Here is a 26788-nt window from a genome sequence, read left to right as displayed (position 1 = left end):
AGCATCAGGCCCTGGGATTAAACAATCAGAGCCTGCCCCTTCCCCAGTCCTCCCCAGAGGTGGTGAGCAATTGATGCTGATAACTCACTAATTAATTCACACGAGGCCCTGTCCTGATCAAGCCAATAATGAGGTTCCCTTGGCCTTCAGCCAGGGCAGGATCAGGCCTCCTGCATGGTGAGGTGGGGCCGTGCATGGCCATGTCTGAGATGGGATGGGTGCTAAGCACTGTGCCAGCCCCTCCCTCACAGGATGGCACAGCAGGGCTGGGAGCAGCACCAGTTGTTTCAAGGGGTGAGGAAGGGTTCCCTAATTGTTTTCAATGGGGAAGATTTACGTAGTGTTATTATTTTTCCTCCTTGTAGCTAAAAATAACCTAATCAGCCTGGCCTTTGAAGCTACCAGGGGGGTAAATAGCATCTTAATATGGATGTGTGTGTCAGCACAATCAGCACGCAGGAAAGGGCCTGCGATGATGGAAGAGTTTAGCATTTAGAGCTCATTAGGCTGACAGTGCGGAGCAGCAATCGCTGCCCGTCTGCTGCTGTGCCACGGGAGCCGTGTCCTCGCCGCCCCCTGCCCACAGCCACCTCGTCCCTGCTCCTTGCCATGGGGTCACCACAGCCCTGGTGCCCAGAGTCCCAGCACAGCTCCCCAGTGCCTGTGCCCTGGCAGGGCTTTGCTCCTGGGCTGCGCCCAGCAGAGTCAGGGTCCCCACAAAATGAGTCAACCCTGCTGAGCCCACTCTGTACCCCACAGGTACATCCAAGGTGCCTCCTCCCCAAAGGACATGGTCATCATTGTGGACGTGTGAGTATATGCTGGGGGCTATGGCTGGGCTTAGGCTAGGATGGTGACGCAGCTCTCCAAGGTGCCACGGTCCCACCAGTGGCCACAGGGAAGCTGTGGGGACAGCACAGCCCTGTGCTCCCTCGCTGCCAAGCCCCCAGCACCCCTGTCTCCTGCAGGAGTGGCAGTGTGAGCGGGCTTACCCTCAAGCTGATGAAGACCTCAGTCTATGAGATGCTGGACACCCTCTCAGATGATGACTATGTCAATGTGGCCTCGGTGAGTGCCGTGGGGCAAGAGGAAGGGCTGTGTCCCCAGGCACCTCCCAGCTCCCCAGCACAGAAACCCTTTTCCCCCACACACACCTGGCTAAGGGCTCTGCAGACAAAAAATACCATTTTTCGTCTTCTTAACCACCCACCTGCACATAAGGAAACAGCTGCCCGGGGCTCGGCACGCAAAAGCTGCCCCTATCATGGAGCATTTGGCAGAGATATTCCTCCATTATCCCAGCCAGCCACCTCCTGTCCATCGCCAGCCGCTGACACCGGGCACCCCACGCAATGTCACCAGCTCGCGGCACAGTGGCCATGCCACCGCATGTGCGTGTGGCCGGCTGGCCCGGCCCTGCCTGGCACCAGTGCTGGCACTAATGAACGTGTCTGGCCGGCTCCGTTAGCTGGATGGCCGCTGCCCTCAGGAATGGGCCCCGTGGCCGGTAATGAAGCCGTAATGAGCGGCAGCACCTGCTCCCGGTGTTGGCACAGAGCGGCACTGCACGGCTGCTTGCACAAGCTGCAGCTCCTGCAGAAGTGAGGGCGCGGCGAGCCCTGCGCTGCCAGCACCTACACCGCAGCTCGGCGCTGCATGGTCCCAGCCAAACTTCAGCCTCAGCCCTCCCTGGGCTGTGGGGCACGTCGGGGTCACCTGCTGCCCGTGAGAGCGGGGTGTCACGAGTGGCTTGTGCTTGCTGGTGTCTGCCCTGTGCCCGTTCTGTGACCCACTCCCCTCCGTTTCACCTCCCAGTTCAATGAAAAGGCAAAGCCGGTGTCGTGCTTCAAGCACCTGGTGCAGGCCAACATCCGGAACAAGAAAGTGTTCAAGGAGGACGTGCAGGGCATGGTGGCCAAGGGCACAACAGACTACAAGGCTGGCTTTGAGTATGCCTTCGACCAGCTGCAGAACGTGAGCTGGGGGCTGGGCTGGGGGCTGGGGGGCAGGGTGCACCTGTGGGTGCTGGGGACGGTAGCACAGCTCCGAGTGCCTGGCTGCTGCCCTGTGCTGAGGGCTCCTTGTGTTCCTTCTCGATGCTGGGGGAGACATCCCACCTCCAGGCATGCTGTAGCCAAGGTTTTGCTGGTGCTGCGCCCCACTCTGGGTTATTAAAAGTTAGCAGGGCTGGGTGGAGGGGCCAGACCCAACCAAACACTGTGCCAGCAGTAAAATAAAGATGAATTGTGCTATTAGGTGCCAAGTGGCATTAACCACAACATCATTCCCCAGCTGGCAGTGTCCCTCCTGCCCATTCAAGCTGGTCACTCTTGCCTCAAAAAAATGGGCTGGGAAAAGAGGTGGGTTGGGGCCAGCCCTCCTGGCTGCATCCAGCCCAGTGCCCAGCACTGCTGGCCCCAGGTGTGGCCTCAGGTGCTGTGTCTGCCCCACAGTCCAACATCACACGTGCCAACTGCAACAAGATGATCATGATGTTCACGGACGGTGGTGAGGACCGAGTGCAGGACGTCTTTGAGAAGTACAACTGGCCCAACAAGACGGTGAGAGGCTGTGGGTCTGTGTTCTGGGCTGGGGCTGCTCACCACGGAGGGAGACAGCTGCTCCAGCTCCATTGCTGGCTTCTGCTCTATTTGCCTCCTCACCATCCTCCCTCCCCAACAGCCTGCTCCTGCATGGAGCCACTGCCCTGCTAAAGGGTTTGTAGCTGGCTCCCACCTCCCTGTGAAGGAGCCGTGGGACCAGGCACGCTGTAGGATGCTGGGGAGGGAATGGGGCTGGTGGGCTGCCTGAATGCTGGCCCTGAAGGGAGCACACCCCAGGCATGGGGACAGGGCTGCTGGCAGGCAGAGGAACCAGCAGGAAGGTCCCAGTTGCTGCTCAGTACCTGGAAACCTGTGAGGTGGGGGGATTCTGGTCCATGTATCACCCTCAGAGGGCACAGACCCCTCTGGAGCAGCGATGCCCCAGAGCAAGGACCACTGAGGTAGGAGACTTGAGCCATCAGAGTGATGCTGGAGGGCAGGACAGGCTGGGGCCAGACAAGGAGACATGGACTCCCTTGCTGCCAGCACAGCCAGCACCTGCAGGATTCTTCTGCCCACGTGCACTCATTCTGTGGGCCGTGGCAGGCAATGCCTTGCTGCCCCTGGGGAGGTTGTCATTGGCTAGGAGCACCAGGTGTGGAAAAGAGGGGTGCCCAGTGGATGGCCCTCAGTGCTCACTCTGCCACAGGTGCGGGTCTTCACCTTCTCCGTGGGGCAGCACAACTACGACGTGACCCCGCTGCAGTGGATGGCCTGTGCCAACAAAGGTGAGGGGCTGGCACCTGGCGGGCACGGGGGGCTGCGGGGTGCTGGGCTCACCCCTCGGCTCCAGTGTGTGCCACTGCCAGCAAAGCCCTGGTGCAAGGGGCAGCGGGGCAGCCAGGCTGCTGGACAGCTGCATCATCAGCTGCCTCTTTCTTTCCCAAGGTTACTACTTCGAAATCCCCTCCATCGGCGCCATCCGCATTAACACGCAGGTACAGGCGGGAGCCAGGCAGGCAGAGCCTGCCTGGGGGGAGGTCAGGCAGCCCCAGCCCCACTGGGGAGAGCCCACAGGCTGACAGTGAGTGTGGCAGCAAGCTGGGGAGCCAGCTGAGCCCTCAGCCGGGCCCTGCGCCATTAAGTAATTCATCTTCTGCAGCTCCCCACGGACCTGCTGCCTTTTGAGTGACTAATTGTGAAACATCAGGCATTAATCAGCACGGAGCTGAGCGTGGGCAGGGCCCAGCCCAGCAGAGCCGGTCCTATCTGCCCCACACCTCCTCTCACTGCCTCTTTTCTGCCCCTTTTCTTTATGAGATGTGCACGAGGTGCCATGAGGGCAGGGCAGGGCTGGCACTGTGGCACAGGGGCTGCCTCCCTGCCCAGAGATCTTCCTTGGCAAGGTGAGCCAGGAAAAGGGAAACCTGCCCCAGGAGAAGATGGCAGCCAGGGAGACAGTAGTGACATGGTCCAGGCATGGTGGAGCAATCCCAGCCCCGGGAATGGCTGGGTGCTGCCTGGGGAGCCCCTGCCCTGCCTGTGCATGGCCAGTGGTGGGCAGCACCTTGTTTGCATCTTAATGGGCCTATGGGGGTCCCAGTCCCCCAGGTTTGGTGGCTGCCAAGCCCTCTCCCCTAGCTCAGCCTCACCTCATGAATATTCCTGGGTGTCCTTAGGGACAAGGGTGTCACTGGGCTGGAGCAAGGAGACATCTGGTTCCCACGTTGTCCTTTCTCATGTCCTGTGTCCCTGCAGGAGTACCTGGATGTGCTGGGCAGACCCATGGTTCTGGCTGGGAACCGAGCCAAGCAAGTCCAGTGGACCAATGTCTACCAGGATGCCCTGGTAAGGACCCCCAGCCCTGGGGTGCAGGGAGGGGCCCCCAGCCCCAGGGTCCCACACAGCCCCAGGAGCAGGTGGGGATCCCCACCCCTGGGTCCTATACAGCCCCACGGGGCACGTGGGTGGGGTCTCTGGCCCCATGGTGCAGCTGGGGACACTGACCCTGGGGTCCCACAGAACTCCAGGGTGCAGGAGGATGAGGACACCGGCCCCAGGGTCCTGCACAGGATGTGCCCCATCTCCCTTGTCAGGGGAGTAACCCCCCTCTGCTGCCCACCCCCAGCCCTGGGTCCTGAGGCCAGTGAGGGGCCATGGGACATCATTCTATGCTTGTGCAGGGGCTGGGCCTGGTGGTGACAGGAACGCTGCCAGTGTTCAACCTGACAGAGGACAGCAGTGACAGGAAGGTAGGAAACTCTGCTGCCCCTGCCCTGGCTGCACTGGGAGCCCTGGTGTGGGACCACTGTGGGGTGGGGAAGGTGCCCTGGTGATGTGTGTGTGGCTGCAGGGGGGACCCTGGCATCCCTGGGGTGCTGCCTGCTCTGCACCAGCTCCCTGCAGTGACACCAGGGGTGACTGCCATCCCCGGGACCCAAAATTACCTTGGCCAGCTCTGACAGTTCAATTGGGACAACTGACAGCTGTGAGTCCCTGGGGGTGCAGTGTCCCATGGGGGCTCCTGGGGAGCTGGTACATCCCACCCTGTGCCCCTGCAGTATCCAAATCTGACCCACACGTGCCCAGAAGGAGAAGAGGTCCATCCTGCTGTTTCTCTGTCCCTGGGCTGGTGGTGACAGGTGACAGCCCTGGTCCCACCCACCTCCGTCCTGCATTTCCTTCCAGAACCAGCTCATCCTGGGCGTGATGGGGATCGATGTGGCTCTCAATGACATCAAGAGGCTGACGCCGCGTTACAACGTGCGTGGGGGCCCCTCCCGTCTGTCCCTGCCCTGCACTGCCTGATCCTGGTGTGGAACCCCTCTGATGGGAGCCCCAAGCTGTGCCCCAGCACTCCAGAGCCATGGGTGCAGGCAGGGATGGGACAGGCAGAAGAGCAGGGCTCAAAGCTGCATGATGCTCTGGGACCCAGTGCAGTGCCAAAACCCTTGTAGGGTCAGCAGGGAATAAACCTTACAGGCCTGGGGAAAGGAGCAGTGGGGAAAACCCAGAGGCAAACTCTCTCCCCAGGAGTGGCAGATTGCATTGTCCTGAGAATGGAAATGAATGGATAGAATGGGCTGAGCCCTGGGGGTGACGTGGGGTGAGCTCTGCCTGCAGAGGTGAGGGTGATCACACCAGCACAGTGTGTCATGCCACTGAGCCACCTGGTCAGCCTCACCCTTCCTCCTGTCCTCCTGCAGCTGGGGGCCAATGGCTACGTCTTCGCCATCGACCTGAACGGCTACGTCCTGCTGCACCCCAACCTGCAGCCCCAGGTGAGGAGGGGCCAAAGGGGCAGCAGCCACGGGGATTAGCCAGGCCCTGAGGGCCATGTGGCTTTCCAGGTTCCTTAGGACATAATTGTGGGGTTTGTGATGAGTTCGTCTGGACTCAGCAGTGGCTGCAGGAGCCCTGAGCCCTTCCTGGCTCTCTCTTTCTTCCTGCAGATCATCAATTTCCGTGAGCCAGTGACGCTGGACTTCCTGGATGCTGAGCTGGAGGATGAAAACAAGGAGGAGGTGAGCAGACCAGGGGTAGCTTCTGGGGCACAGACTGGCCCCCTCATCTGCAGTTGCAAAGGGCACTCAGCCCCTGCAGCCTGCCCTGCAGAGTCTCATCCTCAGGGTGCTGGCATAGCTCCCATGGAGCCACAGTGGGGACAGGAGCTGGGTCACTGTCCCCTGGGTGCTAGCACGACAAATCTTGCCAGGCTGCTCACATGCCACCCCCATGGGATGGGTACCCACAGGTGAATGGCTGGGCTCTGTGGCCCTCAGTTGCCTCCTCTGTGTCCCACAGATCCGGAGAAGCATGATTGATGGGAATGATGGGCAGAGGTTCATCAAGACCCTCATCAAGTCCCTGGACGAGGTAACACTGCAGGGGGAGTCACAGCTGGAGCTGTCACTGTGCTGAGCACCCAGAACCAGCAGTGGGGATGAGGGGCTGGGAGCCAGGGCCCTGTGGCACTGTGCCAGCAGAGTCCTGGCAGTGCCCAGGCCTGACTGCTTCTCTCTGACCCACAGCAATACATCGACGAGGTGTTCCGGACCTACACATGGGCTCCCATCAAAAGCACCAACTACAGGTGAGTGTCACAGCCAGTGCATCCAGACTGCCCTGCACTGGGGCTAGACCCACACCAGCACAGGCCTGGGGGCTTGTGCCTGCAGCTCCCAAAGTCCCCAAGGCCACCAGAGATGTGTCCTGCATATGCCACATTATTGCACACAGTAAGAGACGTGCTGGAGGGCACTCCTGAAAGGGCTGCCTGCCAGTGTTTGGCACTGTAGGGCTTGGACACAGTCCCCAGGACTCCAGACAGGCTGCAGGGCTGGTGTGCAAGGGGCCAGATAAGTGACACCCCTGCCACCCCATGTGCACAGCCAAGGGCTCATGCAGGTCCCTGCCTGCTCCTAGGGTGGATGACAGTGATGTGTGCCCACCCTGCAGCACAGGCAGTGTCTTTAGAGCCAGAGGAGAGCAAAGTTCTGCATTTTATCACCCAGTTTGCACCAGTTTGGACCAGCAGAGTGTAAGAAAGACCCTGACATCATCATTTCTCATCTCACGCTGCCTTAATCCCAGGAGGAGCCATGTGAGCCCCTGTTGCCCAGTGTGCCCTCCTGCTCACCACCCAGCTCAGGAGGGGCTGGCAAGGGTCACAGCCACTACCCAGCACTGCCAGGTGTCCCCAGTGCAGTCCCAGTCGTGTCCCCCATGCTGTTACCCCTCTGGAGCCCAGCAGCACTGGTGAGGAGGGGACAATGCCACAGGGTGACACATCTGTAGGGTGAAAGCCCTATACTCCCATGGCTCTGCTCTGCAGCAGGGATATTTCCTGGGTTTCCCTGGCATGCCATCAGCATGGGGTGCCACCAACACTGAACAGAAAAAGGCACCACCCTCTTCCTGACATCTGTGGTTTGGGGTGCCAGCAGCTCTGCTGTGCTGGCTGCAATGCCCAGACTGTGCCCATGCTGCCAGCACAGACAGGGGTATCTGGAGGGTGCTTTAGGGAGGGAACCCAGATCCCAGTGGCTCTGGTGCAGGTGCTACATCCAATGAGAGTCAGGAATGTGGTCCTTGCTCACTTATTCCTCACAGCACCTGGCACAAGCACTGTCACCAAAGGCCAATGGCCACTGTAGCTGGCACCAAGGAGTCAAGTTCCCTCTGGCAGTGTGTCCTGTGGGTTAAGCAGCCCCAGAACCACCTCCTGCTATCTCATCACCCTGTCCCACACCCTGCATGCCAGATTCCTGGATCACTCTCCTTTCTGACTTATCTGGCTTCTGGTGCCTGTATAATGGATGTCATTGGTTTCTGCAGCCTGGGAAGGCTTTGTCCCTTCTTTCATGGGCTGTGTCACTGCCTGCCTTCCTCCCTCACAGAGATGTTGTGTTCCTCTTCCATATCTCCCTTGGTTCCTGGGCTGGTACATCCTGCCCATTTCAGCCCTGGCTAGGCAGATGTGCCAACTTCTGTGCCCATGTGTGCCCCCAGCACAGCCTTGGGTGCTCTGGGCATGACCCTGGATGCCCCAGGATGACCCTGGGTGCTCTGGGGGATGACCCTGGATGCCCCAGGATGACCCTGGGTGCTCTGGGGATGACCCTGGATGCCCCAGGATGACCCTGGGTGCTCTGGGGGATGACTCTGGCTGCAGTTCCTGGGAGAGGGATGCAGCAGGCTGTGCAGGAGGCCAGTGGGGCTGCTGCCTGCCATCGCCTGGGTCAAACTGCTGCCTGCAGGTGCCAGGCAGGGACTGGGAGCTGGGCAAGAATTCTGAGCAGGTGTAAAGCCTTACACCAGGTGTCTGCTCTCCCTCTCCACAGCCTGGGACTTGTTCTGCCTCCCTACAGTACCTACTACATCCAGGCCAACCTCAGCGACCAGATCCTGCAAGTGAAGTGTAAGTAGCCCCTGGCTCTCCCTGCCGCCCTCTCACACTCCCCTTCACCCCACGCCAGCCCGTGGCTGCCGGGGGGAGAAACACAAACCACAGACTTGGGAAAGGTCATAGGGATCACTGTGAGAGGCAAAATAAAGAGAAAAACTAAAGCTCAGAGAGGCGTGAGTCGAGGTGAGCACACAGAGGGAAAGCGAGCTGCCTGCCTGGGGTGCCCCAGGGCCGGGGTGTGCTCCTCGTGCTTTGCACCCCAAAAGCCCCGCCCGGGCTGCAGGCAGGCACTGCAGGCACTGCCTGCTGGCCTCCCGGGGACGAGGGATGGCGCTGTGGCAGCCAGATAATTCGTGAGCCTGGGGAAGTTTGCATGGATCTCTTTAATTTCCTTTGGTTTATTACGATACTTTGGTTTCAGTTTAAGCCATTTATTCTTTTTATGAGTTTGGTTTTGATTGGTTTCGATTTTTTGTTCGGAATTAATCTGTGTATGTGTGTGTTAGCCTGGCCCCCCTTTCTCTCTCTTTCTCTTTCCCCTGACCCCCAAGCCTTTTCCCCACCTCAGGTCCACGCTGCTCCCAGGGACCCTCTCCCCCATGGGAGAACTGGACCCTTCCCCTCTCCCCTTCGGTTCCCCCTGTTTCTCCCCCTCAGCCACCCCGGTGGCCTGGCCCTGGCCCCGCTCCGGATCCAGCCCCTGCCACCCCCTCCATCCATGGGCAGGAGCCCTGTGTCCCTGTGGGGACAAGGCCAGGCTGTCCCCATCCCTGGGAGGGGGGACCCCTCCGTCCTCCCCAGCTGTGCCCACCGTGCCGTGCATGCCCCCTGACTCAGTGAGGACATTTTGATATCAAGACTGTTGCAACTGTTTGCTACTGATTCTCATTTTCCTTTGGAGTATTGAATATATATCTATATATTTTTCTAGTTATATCTTTGCATTTTTTTTTGTTCTTATTTCACCGTGGCCTTTTCTTTTCCTTTTGTTACTGGGTTTTTCTTATGTTTTCTTTTCTTCATGTCGTTTTTTGCAAGAGGTTTCCTTTTGGTATGATTATAGTACACAATATTTTTATTCAAACGTCGATTGAATAAAATATTGTTTGTGCCCCCCTTCCCCCTTTCCACCCAACCCCTTTTTTTTTTGTTTGTTGTTTTTTGTTTGTTGTTTTTCTTGCTTTCTCTCTATGGTGGATTCACACAGTACCAAACATCAAAATGAAGGGCAAGTATTTTCAGTCTCAGACCACTCACCTTCACCACCCCGTCCCCTGCCCCGTGTCCAGTCCCCCCCAGCCCCCTGCTTGCCCATCTCCCTGCCCGTTTGCCACGCCGAACCTGCAAACCGCCACCAACTCGCCCTTCCTCCCTTCTCCTTCTCCTCTTCCTCCTCCTCTCCTCCAGTTCCCCCTTTATTTGAAAGCAACATGTCTTGTTCTGTTCATGAGAGCTTTGTCACGAAAATCCCCACTCCCTCCCTGCGCATCACTCCCAAACCCGGTTCGATATCGTTCGAGAGCCGACCTTGTATGAAACTGCCGTTTTCGGTCCACGAGGATTTTGTAGCTAGTTGGATGCCCTGCTCTTCCTCCCCAGCGCTGCCCCTTCTTGCTCCTCTTCTCCCGCTCGTCTCCTCCAATTCCTTCTCCCCTTCTCCTGGCTCCTTTGCTTCCTCCTCCCCAAGACAACTCAACCTGAAAGGGATAGGGCTGTGCAGGGAGTGGGGGGCTCAGGGGTGGGTGCCCAAAGGTGGTAGGGATGGAGGACAGGTGGGGGGCCCAATCCACCACTGCCATCAGCCTCTGGGACAAGCTTTTTGGGGAAAGCCTGCAAGCAGGAACCCTCTGCAGAGATGGGATGGGACCACCTGGGGCAGTGCCTCCCAGCTGCACAGATGACTGCAAGCCTGGCCCCAGGGGCACGCGGGATGGCTGAGCCCAGGGGTGCCACACTGCCTGTCCCCACAGCTGCTCGGTGGCCATCCCCCCTGCCATGGGGACCAGCATGGCATGGTACAGTGTACTGTAGCACTGAAGGTACAGTGTCCTGGTGCCATCTGTGCCCTGGGGGCAGCCAAGTTTGAGCCCAAAGTCCCACCAGGGCAGGTCCAGGTGCCAGAGTCGGTTTTCCCCTGCAGTGGAGCAGGACATCACTCATGGGACACAGGATTTGGCCCACATTCCCTCAATGCCAGAGGGGCCTCCTGACCCACAGCTCCCACACAGCCCCACGGTGGGCCAGGGGACACCCGGCACACACGGTCCCCATGGGACCCGCCACCACCCTCCATCCCACACAGCCCCCAGCACACGGACCCACCCGCTACCCCCTCCCTGGCACAGGCAGGGAAACGGCTTGTGGGGGGCACTGCAGCACAGGAGGGGCCATGGGGGACAGGGCCAGGCGGGCAGGACAGTGGGGAGGTGGAAGTGTCACCCTCAGCCCTGTTCAATCAGCCTTGAGTTGCCTCCTCCCAGCGCCCCTGTGATGGCAATGCTGATGGACCAAGTACGAGTGTTTGTACTCCTCCTCCTCCTCCTTTTCTTCCTCTCATCGGCTTGTACCCAGCCCCTGCCTCCAGCCCTCAGAGAGCAACAGTCCAACCTCTGGCTGTGCCGTGCAATGCACCAGGAGCTGGCGGGAGGGCAAGGGGGTGGCGGTGCCCATCCTGGGGGAGATGTAGTCCTAGGGGTGTCCCACAGCACCCCTCCATGCACCCCCTAACCCAGCTTGCCCCTGCGAGCTGAGCCCGGCATCCTCTGTCTCTTCTGCCGGGGCATTTCCAGAGACACCCCAAAGCTACTGGGCTGCATGCCCCCCTTAAAGCAGAGCGTGCTGGCGGGCGAGCGCGGATCCCCGTCCCTATTGGGGTACCACCGCCCCGGGGAGGGAGGGGGCACCGGTGCCCGGCAGCAGAGCCCGGCAGCGCATTGCACGGCCCTGCGGCAGGGCGGGAGCCTCTGGTTGGACTGTCCTCGGCAAGGTTCCCCTCTGGCCATGTTGATGCCTGAAAACTCCCTTTATTTTTTTCTCCCGACAACCGAGTGTTCTGGTGATCCTCTTCCGGCCAGGAGCGCAGCATGTGGTTCCCTGCCCTCGCCCACCACCCCTCCCCCGAGAGAGAGACGTCCCCCCGCCCTCCCGAACATGCATATATATATATATACATGTGCGCACATATATATATGTGTGTGTGTCTGTGTGTCCCTGCGTACCGGCCGCGCGTACGCGCCTTCAGCCGCGACCGAGCAAATTCGAGCCGAGCTGGGCAAACCTCTCCTGATTTGGCTCTAACCTTCCTTCCCGTGCGGTGCCAGCAACAGCAGAACGGCCTTTTCCTTCCTCTCTTGTTACCAAGAGCAGCAAATGCCTTTTTTCTTTATTGGTTTTTTTTGTTGTTGTTGTTCCCTCCCCTCTCTCTCTCTCTCTCTGTCCGTCTCTCTCCCTCCTGGCCCCCGGCGCCCCCGTCCCCGCTCCCCGCCGGATAACCTTCCCTTTCTGTTGCAGATTTTGAATACCTGCTGCCCAACAGCTTTGAGTCGGAGGGACATGTGTTCATTGCGCCCAGGTAGCTTTGCGTGTGCGCTTGCCGAGGTGTGCATCCGCCCCGGCCCCGCTGCCGACCCCGCCATCGCCCCATCCTCGCCTCATCGTGCCTTGTCCCCGCTCCCGTGCCCTGTGGCTGTGTGTGTCGTGTGCCCGCTCGGCCGCGGGGCTGCCGCCGGTCCCCGGCCCCGCTGCGCCACCCGGTTGCATCCAGCACAGTATATATGCACCCGGTGCAGCCCGACCTCTGCGCGTGCATATATAGGTATAGTTTCTGAAAATCCCTGCCGAGCGAGGGGCCGCCGGCGGCATCATACAGTCGTGCTGGCTGCGGGGGGGAGGGAGAAGGAGGGGAGGTTTCGGCCCAAATTCGGGATGCCCAGAGGTTTGGGGACATGAGGGCAGCGTAGAGGCCCCTTGACGGACAGATACGTCCCCTCGCCTGGGCCATGCCGCCCAGTCTTGTCACTAGCAGGGATGAAGGGCCATCCTTGAATGGGTTGTTTGGGGAGCCCCATGGCTCTGCCAGCACACCGCCCTTCCTGCTACTACAGAGCAATCTCTGACCAGCCCTAATTAACATCGCCAGCTAATCACCTGTGTGCTCACAGGTCGTTATGGCAATTAAACGTCCTGTTAGGGGATGTTTTACCAGTGCAGCTTTTGGGAATTGCTGTGGGTCGAAGTCCAGCACGGCCACCTGCGGGTACCCCCCACCCTGCCGGGCCACAGCAGCAGTCACTCACAGCAAGTGGGTGAACCAGCCCAGAAGGTACAGTCACTGTGCAGCGCTGGCTTTTTGGGGAGCTTAGTCCCCAGGCCCTCTGCTGGGCAGTGGGGGTGAAGTCCAGGGCACATGGGAGCCACAACAGAGCGTGAATGAGGAACAGGAGCGCTGTTACCGAAAATTGGCCCGTAAGCACACAGAGAGGATGGATAGGGAGGGGATGCCCGAGCCCAAGGCCCCAGGAGTGGGTCTGCACCCACAGTGCTGCTCAGGTTGCAGTGCTGGGCTCAGTGTCCAGTGTGGGGCTCTGCAGACGCTGCAGCTGGAAAGAACTTTGGGTGTGGAAGTCAGGGCGAGCCCTTCGGTGCCCCCAGAGCGGCTCCATGAGCCCCCTTGCCCCCTTGTGGGCAGGGGCAGGGGGGGCCGTGTGCCAGGGCGTGCCTGGCACCCAGGGCGACTGTATGATCTGCCGCTGGCGCTGCCGCGCCCAAGGGCCTCTGGAAATTTTCAGAAACCGTATATCCCCCGTCCCCCGTGGGTGTGTGAGTACCTGTATCTGTGCGTGTCGGTGGAGATATTTAGGTGGCTGTTCCCCTCCCAAATAGGGGTTAAGGGGCCGAGCTGAGCTGGGCAAGGTGCTTCACCTTTTTCAGCTGCCCTGTGGACATGCTCCCTGACACCCTTTGCTCCATTTTTCCTCTTAATGACAGAGTTTTTGGCAGAGTCAGGGGTTGTGAGTGGGGGAGCCCTGAGCACCCTGGCACTGTTCACAGGCACACTGCTGAGGACAGGAGGCTCTTGGCACACCAGGGTGGCACTAACATGTGCCACCCAGTCAGAGTCTCGTGGTGACCAACAGGTTACAGCTGTCCCTGGCATCGGTGGGGCTGGGATTCTGCGCTCAGGGTGTTCCAGACTGAAGCAGGGACATGGCAGTCACCATACTGCCTGTCCCAGGAGTGTCTCAGGGCCAGTGATGCCCATGGGCAAGCACCCACCTCCACCAGCTGGGGTTCAGCCAGCACCCAACCATCTGTGCAAAGGGCACAGGTACAGCCTTGAGTGCCTGCCTGGTGCTGCCAGTGCAGCTATGGAGAATCCCGAGGCAAATCCCTGCTGGCACCCACAATGGAGCCACAATCCCTGGGATGCCACAGGTGCAGGGCAGGGTGGGCATAGCCCCAAAGGTAAGTACGGTGTCAGAGGCACCCAGTCCCACCAGTAGCCCCAGCACTATGGGGAGAGATGGACTCGGTGTTGTACCGTTCTGGGCAAACCAGGATCCATCAAACCTTGCCCTGGCAGAGGTGAGGGTACCTCAGTGCCTGTGGCAGTGACAGACCCGGTGAGTGGTGTGACGCTTCTCTGGTAGCACTGCAGGCAGCAGGGGCTGGTACTGGGCAGTCTGTAGAGATGCCCACAGCCAGTTCCCCTGGCGGGGTGACACTCTCAGGAGAGGTGGCACATCACCACCATTGTGTCCCTGTCAAGCCTGGGTGCTGGCAGCACAGCCAGCGCCCACCCCGCCGGCCCCGGGGGAGAACTGACCTTACCTTTTCCATCCCCACGAACGACAAACCTTGTCCCCAAACCCCAGAGAGTATTGCAAAGACCTCGACTTGTCGGATAACAACACCGAATTCCTGGAAAACTTTATTGCCCTCATGGAAAAGGTGACCCCAGACTCCAAGCAGTGTGAGTAGCTGGGATGGCTGCTGGGGGGCTGCTGGGGGGTCGAGGGTGGATGGGGATTCAGGTGGAGATGGAGCAGGGGATAAACTGTGCTGGGGTTGGGATCCTGGCAACTGCTGCAGAGTGGGTGCTGGGGCAGAGCAGGGGACATGGGTGGCCCTCATGGTGTCAGCTCTCACCTTCTCCTCCTGTCCACCACCCAAGGCGACAACTTCCTCCTGCACAACCTCATCCTGGACACGGGTATCACACAGCAGCTGGTGGATCAAGTCTGGAAGGACCAGGACCTCAACACGTAGGTGATGGGGAGATGGCCCAGGGTGGGCAGCACTGTCTTGGGACAGATGAGGATTGGGATGGGCTGTGGAGGCAGGGACAGAGCAAAGCCCCACTGATGGATGGTGTACCTGGCCCCTCTCCTTGCAGGTACAGCCTCTTGGCTGTCTTCGCAGCCACTGACGGGGGCATCACCCGTATCTTCCCTAACAAGTGAGTGTCTGCCCAGCTCAGTGACGTGTCTGCTCCTGCTGGGCCATCTCTGGTGGGACCAGAGGTGACAGTGACAGTCATGGCTGTGGCTTCTCCCTTCCAGGGCTGCAGATGACTGGGAGGAGGAGCCAGAGCCCTTCAATGCCAGCTTCTACCGGAGGAGCCTGGACAACAAGGGCTACATCTTCAAGCCACCCTACCGAGATGGTGGGTGCCAGCTCAGGGCAACAGCATGTGACCCAGGCTGCCACTGGCTCCATGTGTCCCCTGGTGTCACCCCTGCCTTCCACAGCTGGCTACCGTGGGCTGGACCTGGAGAACAACACCATTGGGATCCTGGTGAGCACCGCCGTGGAGCTCAGCATCGGGGGCAAGACTCTGAAGCCCGCAGGTAGGCAGGGAGCTGAGTGCCCTGGTGCCAGGCTGGGGGGTCCCTGCAACCCCTCCAGGCTACAGCTCACTCCCCACTCCCCTGTCTCCCCACTTCCCCAGTGGTGGGGGTGAAGCTGGACCTGGAGGCCTGGGCTGAGAAGTTCAAAGTGCTGGCGAGCAACCGGACAGACCGGGACCAGCTGGGCACCCGCCGGGTATGTCCTGGGGCCTGGCACAGCCAGGGAACAGGGCTGGAGACAGGGCAGGGAGGGAGCTCTGCTTGCTGGGGGCCAGTGCTGGGACATGGTGCCTGTGGTTGCAATGGGCTTGTTCCTCCGGGTACCTGTCCCCAGCCTCTGGAGACACCACCCTGCATGTCCCTGTCTGGCTGGGAGGACAGCTCTGGGGGGATGACCATCCTGCTAACCTGTCCCTCTGCCCTGCTTTTGGTTGACAGTGTGACCCCTCAAGCAGCTGTGAGATGGACTGTGAGGCCAACAACAAGGTGGGTGGTGGGCAAAGGTAGGGGCAGCTGGTGGGTTTGTATGGAATGGCTGGGAGAGGTGGGAGAGGTCCCTGTCCCCTGCTTACTCAGCCTGTGCACCCACCCTGTGCCCTGCTGCTCCCCAAGCTTGGCCAGACCCAGCCCACCACACAGGGATGAAGCCCACCACACAGTGTTGCCCCATGGACCATGCACCCCCTGAGAGAGCTGTTAAACCCCCAGGGTGGGTGGTGTCTCCTGCTCCCTGCACCCAGCATGGGTGCTCCTGGCACTGAGATGCTTCTGAGCTTGGGGACACTGCACTGCCCCTGTGGCTGACAGCCTGCCACCTCCTCCTCTGGTCCTGCCTTGCCCTGGGCATGGTCAGGGTTGGCTGACACTGCCCTTCTTCCCCAGGACCTCATCTGTGTCCTGATCGATGATGGGGGCTTCCTGGTGCTCTCCAACCAGGAGGACCATTGGTACCAGGTGAGTGGTGCCTGCAGCTCTCCTGGGCGTGGATGCCAGCGAGGAGCTGAACTCTTGAGCTCGTGTCTGTGACACAGCCCCACTCGAGTCCCTCCAGGGGAGTGAGTGCCAATGTGGCATTTGGGTGCAGATTCAGTGTCTCCATTTCAGGTGGGCAAGTTCTTTAGCGAAGTGGATGCCAACCTGATGTCTGCCCTCTACAACAACTCCTTCTACGCCCGCAAGGAGTCCTACGACTTCCAGTCCGTCTGTGCCCCCGAGGCCCCCAGCAACACGGGTGCGGCACCTCGCGGCGTCTTCGTGGTGAGCACCCACAGGGATGGTGCATTCCAGCTGCTCTGGGAGCTCAGGGACCCGTGAGTGTGTCCCCAGTGCCCCTCATGGGGACCTGCTGGCTCACCGCTCCCTCTCTGCCCCCAGCCCACCGTGGCCGATCTCCTGAGCCTCGCCTGGTGGACCTCGGCTGCAGCCTGGTGAGCCCTGCCATGTCCCCTCCCTGGGGCCATTCCCATTGGGGAGTGACACTGGGGTGTCCTTGGGGCGGGGACACCTGACGTGGCCACACTTTGCTTCCCCAGGTCCCTGTTCCAGCAGTTCCTGTACAGCCTCACCTACAGCAGCTGGTTCCAGACGGGTCAGTCCCTGGGGAGCTTTGAGCTGGGGTGGGCAGGGTGGGGGGGTTGGTGGCTTTGGCCCACAGCGCTGTGCTGGCACAGAGGAGGTGGTGGGGGACGGCATGGAGGCCAGGGAGACGAGCTGCATCATGAAGCAGACCCAGTATTACTTCAGCACCGTCAACGCCACCTACAACGCCATCATCGACTGCGGCAACTGCTCCAGGTGGGTCCATCCCCGCTGTCCCTCCCCTGGGCAGGGCTGAGGACACCCCCGAGGCTGCCTGTGCCAAGATCCCCGTGCAGCAGCCTGTGTGGGGGCAGTAGGAGATGCTGTGCAGCATTTAGGGGGACTGTGATACCCGGAGCGGGGACAGAGAGGAAAAGTGGTGTCCCCATGGGCTGTGGTGATGGTGTCCCCAGGGAGCCTCTGCGTGGAAGCAAGCCCTGGAAGCCCATCAGGGCTGAGTCCCTGGCAGCCCCCAGCATGGGGATGGGGAGGGAGGTGGAGATGAGGATGGGGATGGAGGCCAGGGCAGGGAATGGTGATAAGTCTGGGGACAAGGATGGGAATGCAGACAGACATGAGGTTAGGCATAGGGAAGAAGTTGAGGACAGGGATGGGAATGCAGACAGACATGAGGTTAGGCATAGGGATGAAGTTGGGGACAGGGATGGGGAGGAGGACAGGGACAGTGATGAAATTGGGTCTGGGGAGATGCTCTGGTTCAGCCTCCCCAGAGCCACACACCAGCAGGGCTGGCACTGGTGTCTGGCAGGGACTGGGGCACAGGGTAAGAGGGGTCCCACTGCCTTCGCACCCCCAGGCTCTTCCATGCACAGAGACTGGCCAACACCAACCTGCTCTTCGTGGTGGCTGACAAGCCCCTCTGCAGCCAGTGTGAGTCTGTCAAGCTGCTGCAGGCAGAGGTAAGAGGTATCCTTTGCTGTCTCAGCTGCATCCCACCGGAATGTGGTGGCAGCGAGGTGGGGGGACACGTGGGGTCTGTGGGACAGACAGGGTGACAAGGACCTGTGGAGTTTGGAGGGAGCTGGCCCATGGCCAGAGGCGCTAGGGGTGCCCTACGAGCCCCCACAGCCCTGTTCCTGGTGGGTTCCTTGACCTGCGAAGCCCCCCCGAGGGACCCCAACCAGTGTGAGCTGGTGGACAGGCCCCGCTACCGGAAAGGTCCCCACATCTGCTTCGACTACAATGCAACAGTACGTGGGGGCAGCGGGAGCAGGAGGGGAGCAGAGCTGGGGCTGGCCCCTGGGAAGGGGTGGGGGCAGTGGGAATCCTCTGGTGGGTTGCAGAGCCATGGGGGGGTACCCTGGGAGCTGCTCCACTGGGGGAAATTTGGACAGTGGTTTCCCCCTGAGCAGGGGAATGGAGCCATGGGGGGGTCCCAGGGGAACCCTGAGGGGGAAGTGGAAAGGTGAGCATCCCCCCTGGGGGAGCAGAGCCATGGGGTGTCCCCCGAGGGGAACAGAGCCATGAGGGGATCCCTGGGGGTGCAGTGCTGTGGGGGGACCCTCTGATGGGGATTTGGAGCCCTGGGAGGATAGGGAGGAGGGGTCAGGAGCCCCGGGGTATTCTCTGGGGAGATCACAGCTATGAGGGGTCCCTAGGAGAGCAGTGCCATGGGGGAAAGAGCAGAGCCACGGGGGTCCCGGGGAGAGCAGCAGCAGGGGTGGTCCCGGGGCTGTGCTGCAGGGCGGGAGGCTCTCGGGGCTGCAGGGAGGTGCAGATGCCCCTGCCAGGGCAGTGGGCGCCCCTGGGGTGCCGAGGCACTGCTGGGGGTGCCCCACGGCCCCTCTCTCTTCACCCACTCAGGAAGATACCTCAGACTGCGGCCGAGGGGCTTCCTTCTCCCCCTCCCTGGGGGTCCTGCTCTCGCTGCAGCTGCTGCTCCTCTACTCCAGCACCAGCCGGCACCCACTTCCCCCGGCCGCCTGCCTTTAGCCCCCCGGCCGCCCCCGCCAGCTCTCTTTTCTTTCAACTTCCATCTCCATGCCCCTCCCCGGCCCGGTGGAGGGGGAGCGACGTCCCCTCCGCCGCCTCGGGGACCCCCCGGGTGCCGCCCGGCTCTCCCACCGGCCGCAGCCAAAGAAGAGTCGGGGTGTGGACAGGGGCTCCCCGGCAGGGCGGGGGCCGGGACGGTGCCCGGTGCCCCGGCGTCGCGCCCTCCCGGCCACTCGGACTTGGAAAAGTGGCGTCGGTGTCCTCCGCCCGCGACCCTCCCCATCCACCTCGCCTATTTTTTTAGCCTGAAGATTTTAAAGCAGATCTTTCTACATCGAGTTTCCAACATTTTCACCTGGAGACCGGCGGGGTTTGTTGTCAGCAAGGAGGACACATGGGAAAACAAACGAACAAACAAAAAAACAAACAAAAAAAAAAAAAAGGGGGGGGAAGTCAAAAAAAAAAAAAAATTGAAAGAAAGAAAGAAAGAAAGAAAGGACTTGACTGTGCGGGTCAGTATCATTTGTTCTGGCGGTACCGGCCCCAGGGCGTGTGGGGCAGCTGCAGCATCGCAGGGCTCATCCCTGTGGGCTGGGAGCGGGCAGGGACAGGGACAGGGACAGGGACAGGGGGCAGTGGCCTTTGCCTGCGCCGTGGCACGATGGAGCCCCTGCGCTGGGCTCAGCCGTCCTTGGGCACAGATACTGGGGTGAAAAGGAGGGAGGGGAAAAAATGTATTTTGTTTCTTTTCCGTTCTGCAGATCACTGTGAATCCTGCCCGCTCAGCCCTGCCCCCCGCCTCCAGCCCTGCCCGGACCCCCTTGCCCTGCCAAAGACACCGCGCGGGCCGGGGACGTGCTGCTTGTCCCCTGGGGGACGTGCCCTGTGTCCCCGAGTGGGTCACGCCTCACGCCCCACGCGGGACGTGCCAATTGTCCCCAGAAGGGCCGTGCCAGGCGCCCGTGCCCGTCCCGCGGCACCGGGAGCTGCTGGCTGGCACACGGCGCTGGGCGCGGGTGGCCCCGCGGCGGGGCCCCGAGGAACCGGGGCACCCCGGGGCGCCCACCGGGGGTGTCGTCCCCCCAGTCAATCCACCGGCTGCCGACGAGGGGGACGGCGTGGCTGCTCTGCCCTGGCACCCCACAGACCCCGCTGCAGCCCACAAAGTCAAGCAGGAGAGGTGCCGCGGGGCTAGAGGGGTCCAGAGCAGGGTGACAGCTGCGACACCCGGGGTGACAGCTGCGACACCCGGGGTGCCGCACCCGCCCTCCCGCTGCTCCCGGCAGTGCCGGGGGTCCCTGGGCAGCCCTGGGGACCCTCACCCCCCCGGGGCACCCCGCTCAGAGCCACCCCATCAACCGGGTCCAGGGGAGCCCCCTCGGCATGGCCACCCCGGGGGGGCTGGGGAGGGCGCCAGGCGCTAATTAGTGCTGGGGTTAATTAATGGTCATTCTGCTTGTAGCTTTTTCAGTGTGTGTTTGGTTACTGTCTCTGGGAACCGTGTTTGAACAGATGGCTCTGTGTTACCGGGAGTGTGTGTACTTCTGTAGTCTAGTTAGGTGCTCTGCCAGAAAACCACCACTATACATACCTATAAATATATACATATATAGTCTATTTTAAGTTAAAAACCAATGAGACAAACGGGCGGTGTGGCCCCGGGTCCCCCGTCCCGCCGGGGTCATCTCCTGCCCTGTCCCCACCCGAAAGCTTCTCTCTGCTCATTCAAAGGCATTCGGTTTTTAATTGATTTTCTTTAATTTATTTTTAATTTCTTTGGGTTTCCTTTCTTTTTTTTTTCCTTTCTTTTTTTTTTTTTTTTTTTGTACAGAAGAGTTGGAAAACTAAAAAAAAAAAAAAAAACCAACAAAAAGAGAATTTGTAAGATATCGTGTGTGTGACTCCTTGTAAAATATTTTCAAATGGTTTATTACAGAGACTCAGTTATTAAATAATGTTCATATTTTCACTTCACAGGCGGTGGCTGCGTCATTGCCCGGGGCCGTGGGAACTGCTGGGGGGGTACAGCGCATTGGGGGGCACAGGATATCGGGGGGCTCCTGCCAGGCGGGACACTGCCCTGACACCTGCTGCACCGCGGGGGGACGGGGACACGGGACAGGCAGGGACGCCGCAGAGCCCGCCCTGCACAGGAGGGGCTGGGGCACAGCAGGGGCTCTGCCCCCCATCTTCCTGTGGCCCCGCAGGACTCTGTCCCCCCTCCCACGCCCCACTCCATGCCCGTGTCCTGGTGTCCCCCCGTTGCAGGGGGTCAATGTCCCCGGGTGCCCTCCGTGTCCAGCCCACCCGTGTCCATATGCCCGTTTCCCGGGGTTCGTGCCCCCCATGTACGCACCCCCATGACTGTGTCCTTCAAGTCCCATAACCGTGCTTTGCCACCCCTCTTCTCCACCCCCCGCCGTGACCCCCGTGTCCGTGTCCCCCCAACGTCCGTGTCGCTCGTTTGTCCCATGTCCTCCCGTGTCGGTGTCCTCCCATGTCCCTGTCTCTCCTCCCTGGCACTCTTCCCCCGTGTCCCCCGTCCGTGTGTCCCGCGTCGCCCCGCGCTGCCAACGTGGCCGGACTACAAGTCCCGACGTGCCCCGCGGCGCCCTAGCCTCGCCCCCGCGGCAGCCCCGCCCCGGCGCCCCCTTTCCGCGCATGCGCGGCGGCCCTGTTTGTCCGCGCCCGGCCTGGCCCAGCGGACGGTCCGAGCGCGGCCTGGCCCGGGGCGGCGGCGGAGGGAGAGACCGGGGCCGGGGCCGGGACCGGGACCGGGGCCGGCCGGGGGCTGCGCGGGGCGGCGGGCGGGTGGGGCCGGGCAGCCCCCGCGGGGCCGCCCCGTGCCGCCCGCGGGGCCGAAGATGCGGCGGTACCTGCCGGTGGCCCGGCAGCATTTCCTGGCGGCGCTGGCCGGCACCAGCGTGGTGGTGAAGTCGCTGAGCGCCGCCGCGGTGCTGCTGTACCTGCTCTCCTTCGGGCTGGACACGGCCTACGGGCTGGCGGTGACGCCCGGCTACCTCCTGCCCCCCAACTTCTGGGTGTGGACGCTGCTGACGCACGGGCTGGTGGAGGAGCGCGCCTGGGGGCTGGCGGCCAGCCTGGCCACGCTGGGCACGGCCGGGCGGCTGCTGGAGCCGCTCTGGGGCGCGCTGGAGCTCCTCGTCTTCTTCGCCGTGGTGAACATCTCCGTGGGGCTCCTGGCGGCCCTCGCCTACTTCCTCACCTATGTGGCCTCCTTCCACCTCCACTATCTGTTCGCCGTCCGCATCCACGGCGGCCTGGGCTTCCTCGGGGGGGTCTTGGTGGCCCTCAAGCAGACGATGGGGGACAGCACCGTACTGAAGGTGCCTCAGGTCAGAATGAAGGCTGTCCCCATGCTCCTGCTCCTTCTCCTGGCTCTGCTGCGGCTCGCTGCCCTCGTCGAGAGCAATGTACTGGCCTCGTACGGCTTCGGGCTCCTCTCCAGCTGGGTCTATCTCCGCTTCTACCAGCGGCACAGTAGAGGCCGCGGAGACATGAGCGACCACTTTGCCTTCGCCACTTTCTTCCCCGAGATCCTGCAGCCCGTGGTGGGTCTGGTGGCCAACCTGGTGCACAGCGTGCTGGTCAAGGTGCGCTTGTGCCGCAAGACCGTCAAGCGCTACGACGTGGGTGCCCCGTCCTCCATCACCATCAGCCTGCCAGGAACAGACCCCCAGGACGCCGAGAGGAGAAGGTACCCCCTGCCCTGCCCTGCCTGGCCTTCCCTGCCCATAGGGATCGTGTCTGGGGACAGAAAGGGTATGGTTTAAAATCCAGCCAAGGAAGAGGGGGGAGATTTAGGTGCAGGGGCTGAGGAGGAGCCTTCTCCATGTGGTCTGCCATGGAGGTGGTGAGGAGCATTTCAGGGAGCTGGTGGGACATTATCCCGCTCTTCCAGATGTGGAGGAGCAATAGTAAGGCAGGGGAGATCCTGGGAAAGGGGCAGACAAGGTTGGGGTCCCTGCAGAAGAAAGGGGTGCAGCCTAGGGGTGGCAGCCTTCCACCAGTTCACCCTGGCCCAGGACAGGGCAGTGAGTCAGCCCCACACCCCAGCCCTCCAGCACAGCCAGCACTGGCCTTCCTGACTTCTGGCAGAAGGGTTTGGACAGGGTGCTGGCACTCCCTTTTCCCTGCTCTGCTTTATGCCTTTATTCCCCATTCCCGGAGCTGCTCTCGTGCTGACAGCCTCTGGCTGTACCACGTAGCATGAAAACTCTTTGTGAATAGTCTGGGAGCCAGAGTGGATTTCTGTGGAGCAGTCCCAGGCTCTCCAGGTTTTCCCCAGCACTACTGACCCCACCCTTTCCTGCTGGGAAGAAGCCGGGGACTGAGTTGCACAGTGCCCCATGGGGCAGCGCCAGTGACCCAGGGTTAACCTGCCCACGTGCCTTGTCCTGCAGGCAGCTGGCCCTGAAGGCTTTGAACGAGCGGCTGAAGCGAGTGGAGGACCAATCAGCCTGGCCCAGCATGGAGGATGATGAGGAGGAGGCGGCAGCAGCAGCGAAGGCTGACAGCCCTCTGCTGCCTGACCCCAGCACGGCCGGGAAGAGCCCTGGCCAGGAGTCCAACCTCATCAGCTTCCAGGACGCCCCGGCTCAGCTGTGACCGGCCCCTTCCCGCCCTGTCTCCGCTGGAGAGCTGCTAATCCCGCTGGGAGCGGGGACTCCTCCCGGGCACAGCCAGGGGGATACCTCATTGCAACGCTTCGCTGCTGCTCGCGGCCAGCACCAGGCGCCCGGACAGTGACACTGCCACCACCCTGAGGACAGGAATTCCTGGAGCCACTCCCCCAGCCGAGGCAGGCCGTGCAGACAGCAGGAGCTGTTCTGGGACAGGGACACGGGGCTGATCCCTGCCCCAAGCCGCTGTGCTGGCCCTCGAGGGATCGAAGTCAGCTTCTCCTCTGTGCCAGGGCTTTGCCAGAGCACTCAACACTTACTTTCTCCTTTCTGAAGGTAGTTTTGGCCCTAACTGAGGCAATAGGAAGGCTGGTGGGTTTCTCTTACAAATGTCTTTCCCTTGGGGAGCCTCTCCCCGCCCCAGCAGGAGCTCACCAGGCCGGGTGAGAAGTTTGTTGGGTAGGAGGGGGCAGGACACTGGGCAGGAAGAGGCCACCAGCCCCTCATGGTGGTGCTCCAGCACTGCCAGCTCCAGGCTTTGCATGGTGAGGATTCTCTCCTCCTTCCTCTCCTGCCCCCTCCCCCTGTGGGGAGCTGCTGCCCTTGGCTGCTCCCTGGCTAATCTGTTTGCCAGATTACACTAGAAGCTGGAATTAATTTTACAGTGGGACTCAAGCTGCTTCCTCTGGCAGCAGGTTTTCTTTCCTGCAGGTAGAATATGGGCTCCCCCTTTCTTTTCCCTCCCTCTTTGTTAGTGGAGTTTTTTTCCTGGATGGAGAGGATGCTCCCTGCGACAGCCTCCACAGCTCCTGATCCAGTGGGCAACTCCCAGCCTGGGATGTGGATCAGCAGTGTCATGATTATTTTTTTAAAGGACCACACGAGAAGGTTTTGTCAAATGGGAAGAACACAGACATTTGGGTATTAATAAAGAGTTCTTTGAAAGCACTGGCTCCTGCAGCAGAGCATGGGCAGGGTGGGGGACCTGGCCCAGAGCAGCCCCTGGGGGCTCTTGACAGGAGGCTGGGGAGGGGGCTTCTTCCCAGGTGCTCACAGCAGGGAGAGATGTCTGCCTGCACCCCAGAAGTCATCTCACCCAAAAAGGACAGAGGGCTTGTTGCACTCTAGCTGCCTGAAATGTTTATTGAATAAAAGCTCTGGATACAGAGGAATTTTTCAGCCTGGGAGCCGCTCCCAGCTCTCCAGCCCTGCCAGGAGCAGGATGCGTGTTGGAAGGAAGGCTGTTGTGCCAGCATGGAGTTTTCTTCCTGCCTTGCCAAGGGTTCATCACCCAGGTCCGTGCCTCCCCGTGCTCACGCTGTTCCCTGTGACTTGCTGGCTGCATGTTCCAGCCCGGCTCAGTAATTTGCTCTGTAAACTGACCCCACCCCACGAGGCCGAGCCCAGCCCACGGAGGAGGGGTTTGTGCGTGGCAGTGGGTGTCCAGACCCAGGGCCTTGGGGCAGAGCTGCACGCTTTGATCCCAGGGACTGCCCGTGCCATGGGGACACACATGCTGCTGTACCGTACGCGGGTGCCACCGCCCTGCCCCAGCCCTGCCAGGGCTGAAGCCACAACCGTGCCCTGTGCTTTCCTGTCAAGCTGCCCCCGTGGCAGGAGAGGCAGCATGGTGCCTGCTGCAGCCTCCCGGGAGAGAAGGGACCCCCTGCCCTCCTCACCAGGATGGCTCCTGTCCTGCCTGCTCCAAAGCAGCCCTGCGTGGGAAGGGAAAAGGAGCAGAGATCCTGAGTGAGCCCTCCATTTCCCAGCACTGAGCACCGAGCTGCCACAGGGACCAGCAGCTTCACCTGTGCCAGGTAACGTCCCCACCGAGGCAGGGCTGAGGTGTCACACACATCTGGAGCGGCTGCTCCCCAGGGACAGGACACTACGGACAATCCAGGACTAACGAAAGACAAGTAGGTAGAAACCAAGTTTCAAAGAGGCCCTGTGCAAGCAGGGGGACTGCCAGCTCTCTCCAAGGGGAGACCCAGCTTGCTCTGGGAAGTTCAGGTCAGCACCAAGCCCTCAGTGCTGGCTCCGCTTGCGGTACAAGTATGCGTTGCTCACCTGGTTCATGATAACCAGGCTGGTGACGAGGGGACACAGCATGGCCAGGTACCACGAGGCACCAGTCACCGTGGTGGTGAACCAGAGGGAGCACATGCCCAGCATCAGGCTGGCACAGCCCAGCAGGTAGCCCACCAGCCCTGAGGTTGCATGGTACAGCTTCAGCTTGGCCAGCGTCCAGTTCTTCATCAGCTTGGGGTAGAGCAGGAGCACGCCCCCGGCGCACTGCCCGCCGGTGTACAGCACGGCCAGCAGCCCCGTCAGCCCGTGCCAGGTGACAAAGTGGCCCTTGCCGTTCAGGTGCTTGTTGTAGCTGATGATTCCCAGCCCCAGGAGCGCGCAGAGCAGAGCGAGCAGCTGCAGGGCCCAGTGCGCCCGCACTCGGACTTTGCGGGAGAAGGAGCGCAGCAGCGAGGTCTCCGGGGAGAAGATCAGCAGCGCTTCCGTCATCAGGAACGAGAACTGGGGGCAGAGGGCAGCGGCATTGGCACCGGCCGAACGCCCCTGCGCCGCGGCTGCCGGGCTCGGCTCCCACCGCCCGGGGCTCAGCCTCCCGTCACCCGGGGCTCGGCTCCCACCGCCCGGGGCTCAGCCTCGCATCACCCGGGGCTCAGCCTCGCATCACCCGGGGCTCGGCTCCCACCGCCCGGGGCTCGGCTCCCACCGCCCGGGGCTCAGCCTCCCCTCACCCGGGGGCGCCCGGGGCTCGGCTCCCACCGCCCGGGGCTCAGCCTCCCCTCACCCGGGGGCTCCCGGGGCTCGGCTCCCACCGCCCGGGGCTCAGCACGGCCCTGCCTGCCCCACGGCAGCAGGGCGGTGCCCGGGGCAGCGGCACTTACCGCGAGCGCCATGAGCAGCGGGTGCCAGGAGAAGAGACCTGGAAGGGAAGCGCAGCGTGAGGTGAGGTGAGGCGAGCTGAGACATCCGGCCCTCCCCGCGCCCCGGGCCCCGGCCCCAGCGGCACTCACTGGATCCGGGCCGCGCCAGCACGGCCACGGCGGCGGGGAAGCCGAGCGCCACGAGGTGCGCGGCGGCGCCGGAGGCCACGCGCAGCGAGCGGTACAGGCGGGACTCGCTCTCGGCCGTCAGGGCCATGTTGGCCGGGCGGGCGGGACCGCCGCTGCCGACATGGCCGGGCCGCGGCGCGGGCTGCGATTGGCTGAGCCGGGCTGTCCGTCAGCGCCGAGGCCCGCCCCGCCGCGCCGCGCCGCCGCTGAGTGGCGGGCAGTGCTGTCGCTCAAGGCG

General features: G+C 61.7%; 3 protein-coding genes across 5 annotated transcripts in view; 2 read left to right on the top strand and 1 right to left on the bottom strand.

Annotated features, from left to right (window-relative positions):
• Nucleotides 1-20804, top strand: part of CACNA2D2 (calcium voltage-gated channel auxiliary subunit alpha2delta 2) — a 217815-nt gene extending 197011 nt beyond the window's left edge. For 2 of the 3 annotated variants that reach the window (XM_021529146.3, XM_085590685.1), the window contains 31 exons: nt 760-810; nt 969-1068; nt 1816-1974; nt 2454-2561; nt 3253-3331; nt 3492-3541; nt 4302-4391; nt 4727-4795; nt 5232-5306; nt 5750-5824; nt 5996-6067; nt 6348-6419; nt 6575-6636; nt 8387-8463; nt 9659-9679; nt 11962-12022; nt 14325-14422; nt 14624-14714; nt 14846-14908; nt 15012-15115; nt 15201-15299; nt 15401-15495; nt 15738-15785; nt 16182-16253; nt 16404-16556; nt 16674-16726; nt 16832-16887; nt 16970-17093; nt 17695-17804; nt 18000-18088; nt 18702-20804. In XM_021529146.3, the coding sequence (XP_021384821.1) occupies nt 760-810; nt 969-1068; nt 1816-1974; nt 2454-2561; nt 3253-3331; nt 3492-3541; nt 4302-4391; nt 4727-4795; nt 5232-5306; nt 5750-5824; nt 5996-6067; nt 6348-6419; nt 6575-6636; nt 8387-8463; nt 9659-9679; nt 11962-12022; nt 14325-14422; nt 14624-14714; nt 14846-14908; nt 15012-15115; nt 15201-15299; nt 15401-15495; nt 15738-15785; nt 16182-16253; nt 16404-16556; nt 16674-16726; nt 16832-16887; nt 16970-17093; nt 17695-17804; nt 18000-18088; nt 18702-18830 (2605 nt within the window). In that variant the 3' untranslated portion in view covers nt 18831-20804. The remainder of the gene's footprint in view (nt 1-759; nt 811-968; nt 1069-1815; nt 1975-2453; nt 2562-3252; nt 3332-3491; nt 3542-4301; nt 4392-4726; nt 4796-5231; nt 5307-5749; nt 5825-5995; nt 6068-6347; nt 6420-6574; nt 6637-8386; nt 8464-9658; nt 9680-11961; nt 12023-14324; nt 14423-14623; nt 14715-14845; nt 14909-15011; nt 15116-15200; nt 15300-15400; nt 15496-15737; nt 15786-16181; nt 16254-16403; nt 16557-16673; nt 16727-16831; nt 16888-16969; nt 17094-17694; nt 17805-17999; nt 18089-18701) is intronic. The other variant, XM_021529147.3, reaches the window with a different exon arrangement.
• An 840-nt stretch (nt 20805-21644) lies between these two features.
• TMEM115 (transmembrane protein 115) lies at nt 21645-24421 on the top strand. Its single transcript, XM_021529143.3, has 2 exons — nt 21645-22548; nt 23255-24421. Exons 1-2 carry the CDS (start codon nt 21695-21697, stop codon nt 23457-23459), a joined length of 1059 nt encoding a protein of 352 aa, XP_021384818.2. The 5' UTR covers nt 21645-21694; the 3' UTR covers nt 23460-24421.
• Nucleotides 24422-24596: 175 nt separating this feature from the next.
• CYB561D2 (cytochrome b561 family member D2) lies at nt 24597-26671 on the bottom strand. The gene is made up of 3 exons (XM_021529144.3): nt 26512-26671; nt 26383-26420; nt 24597-26005 (listed from the first exon to the last, which is right to left on the bottom strand). The coding sequence occupies exons 1-3, from the start codon at nt 26636-26638 to the stop codon at nt 25502-25504; spliced, it is 669 nt and encodes a 222-aa protein (XP_021384819.1). The 5' UTR covers nt 26639-26671; the 3' UTR covers nt 24597-25501.
• Nucleotides 26672-26788: the final 117 nt, after the last annotated feature.

This window comes from Lonchura striata, chromosome 12 (assembly GCF_050655825.1).
Source record: "Lonchura striata isolate lonStrDom1 chromosome 12, ASM5065582v1, whole genome shotgun sequence".
Lineage (NCBI taxonomy): Eukaryota > Metazoa > Chordata > Aves > Passeriformes > Estrildidae > Lonchura > Lonchura striata.
This window is presented reverse-complemented; position numbering and strand designations above follow the sequence as displayed.

Excerpts from the sequence above, each read along its gene's own strand:
- TMEM115 (XM_021529143.3), top strand. The coding sequence starts at position 21,695 with ATGCGGCGGTACCTGCCGGTGGCCCGGCAGCATTTCCTGGCGGCGCTG. Across the intron at positions 22,549-23,254 it reads CAGGACGCCGAGAGGAGAAG|GCAGCTGGCCCTGAAGGCTT; the intron begins GTACCCCCTGCC and ends CTTGTCCTGCAG.
- CYB561D2 (XM_021529144.3), bottom strand. The coding sequence starts at position 26,638 with ATGGCCCTGACGGCCGAGAGCGAGTCCCGCCTGTACCGCTCGCTGCGC. Across the intron at positions 26,421-26,511 it reads GCTGGCGCGGCCCGGATCCA|GTCTCTTCTCCTGGCACCCG; the intron begins GTGAGTGCCGCT and ends CTTCCCTTCCAG. Across the intron at positions 26,006-26,382 it reads CGCTGCTCATGGCGCTCGCG|TTCTCGTTCCTGATGACGGA; the intron begins GTAAGTGCCGCT and ends CTCTGCCCCCAG.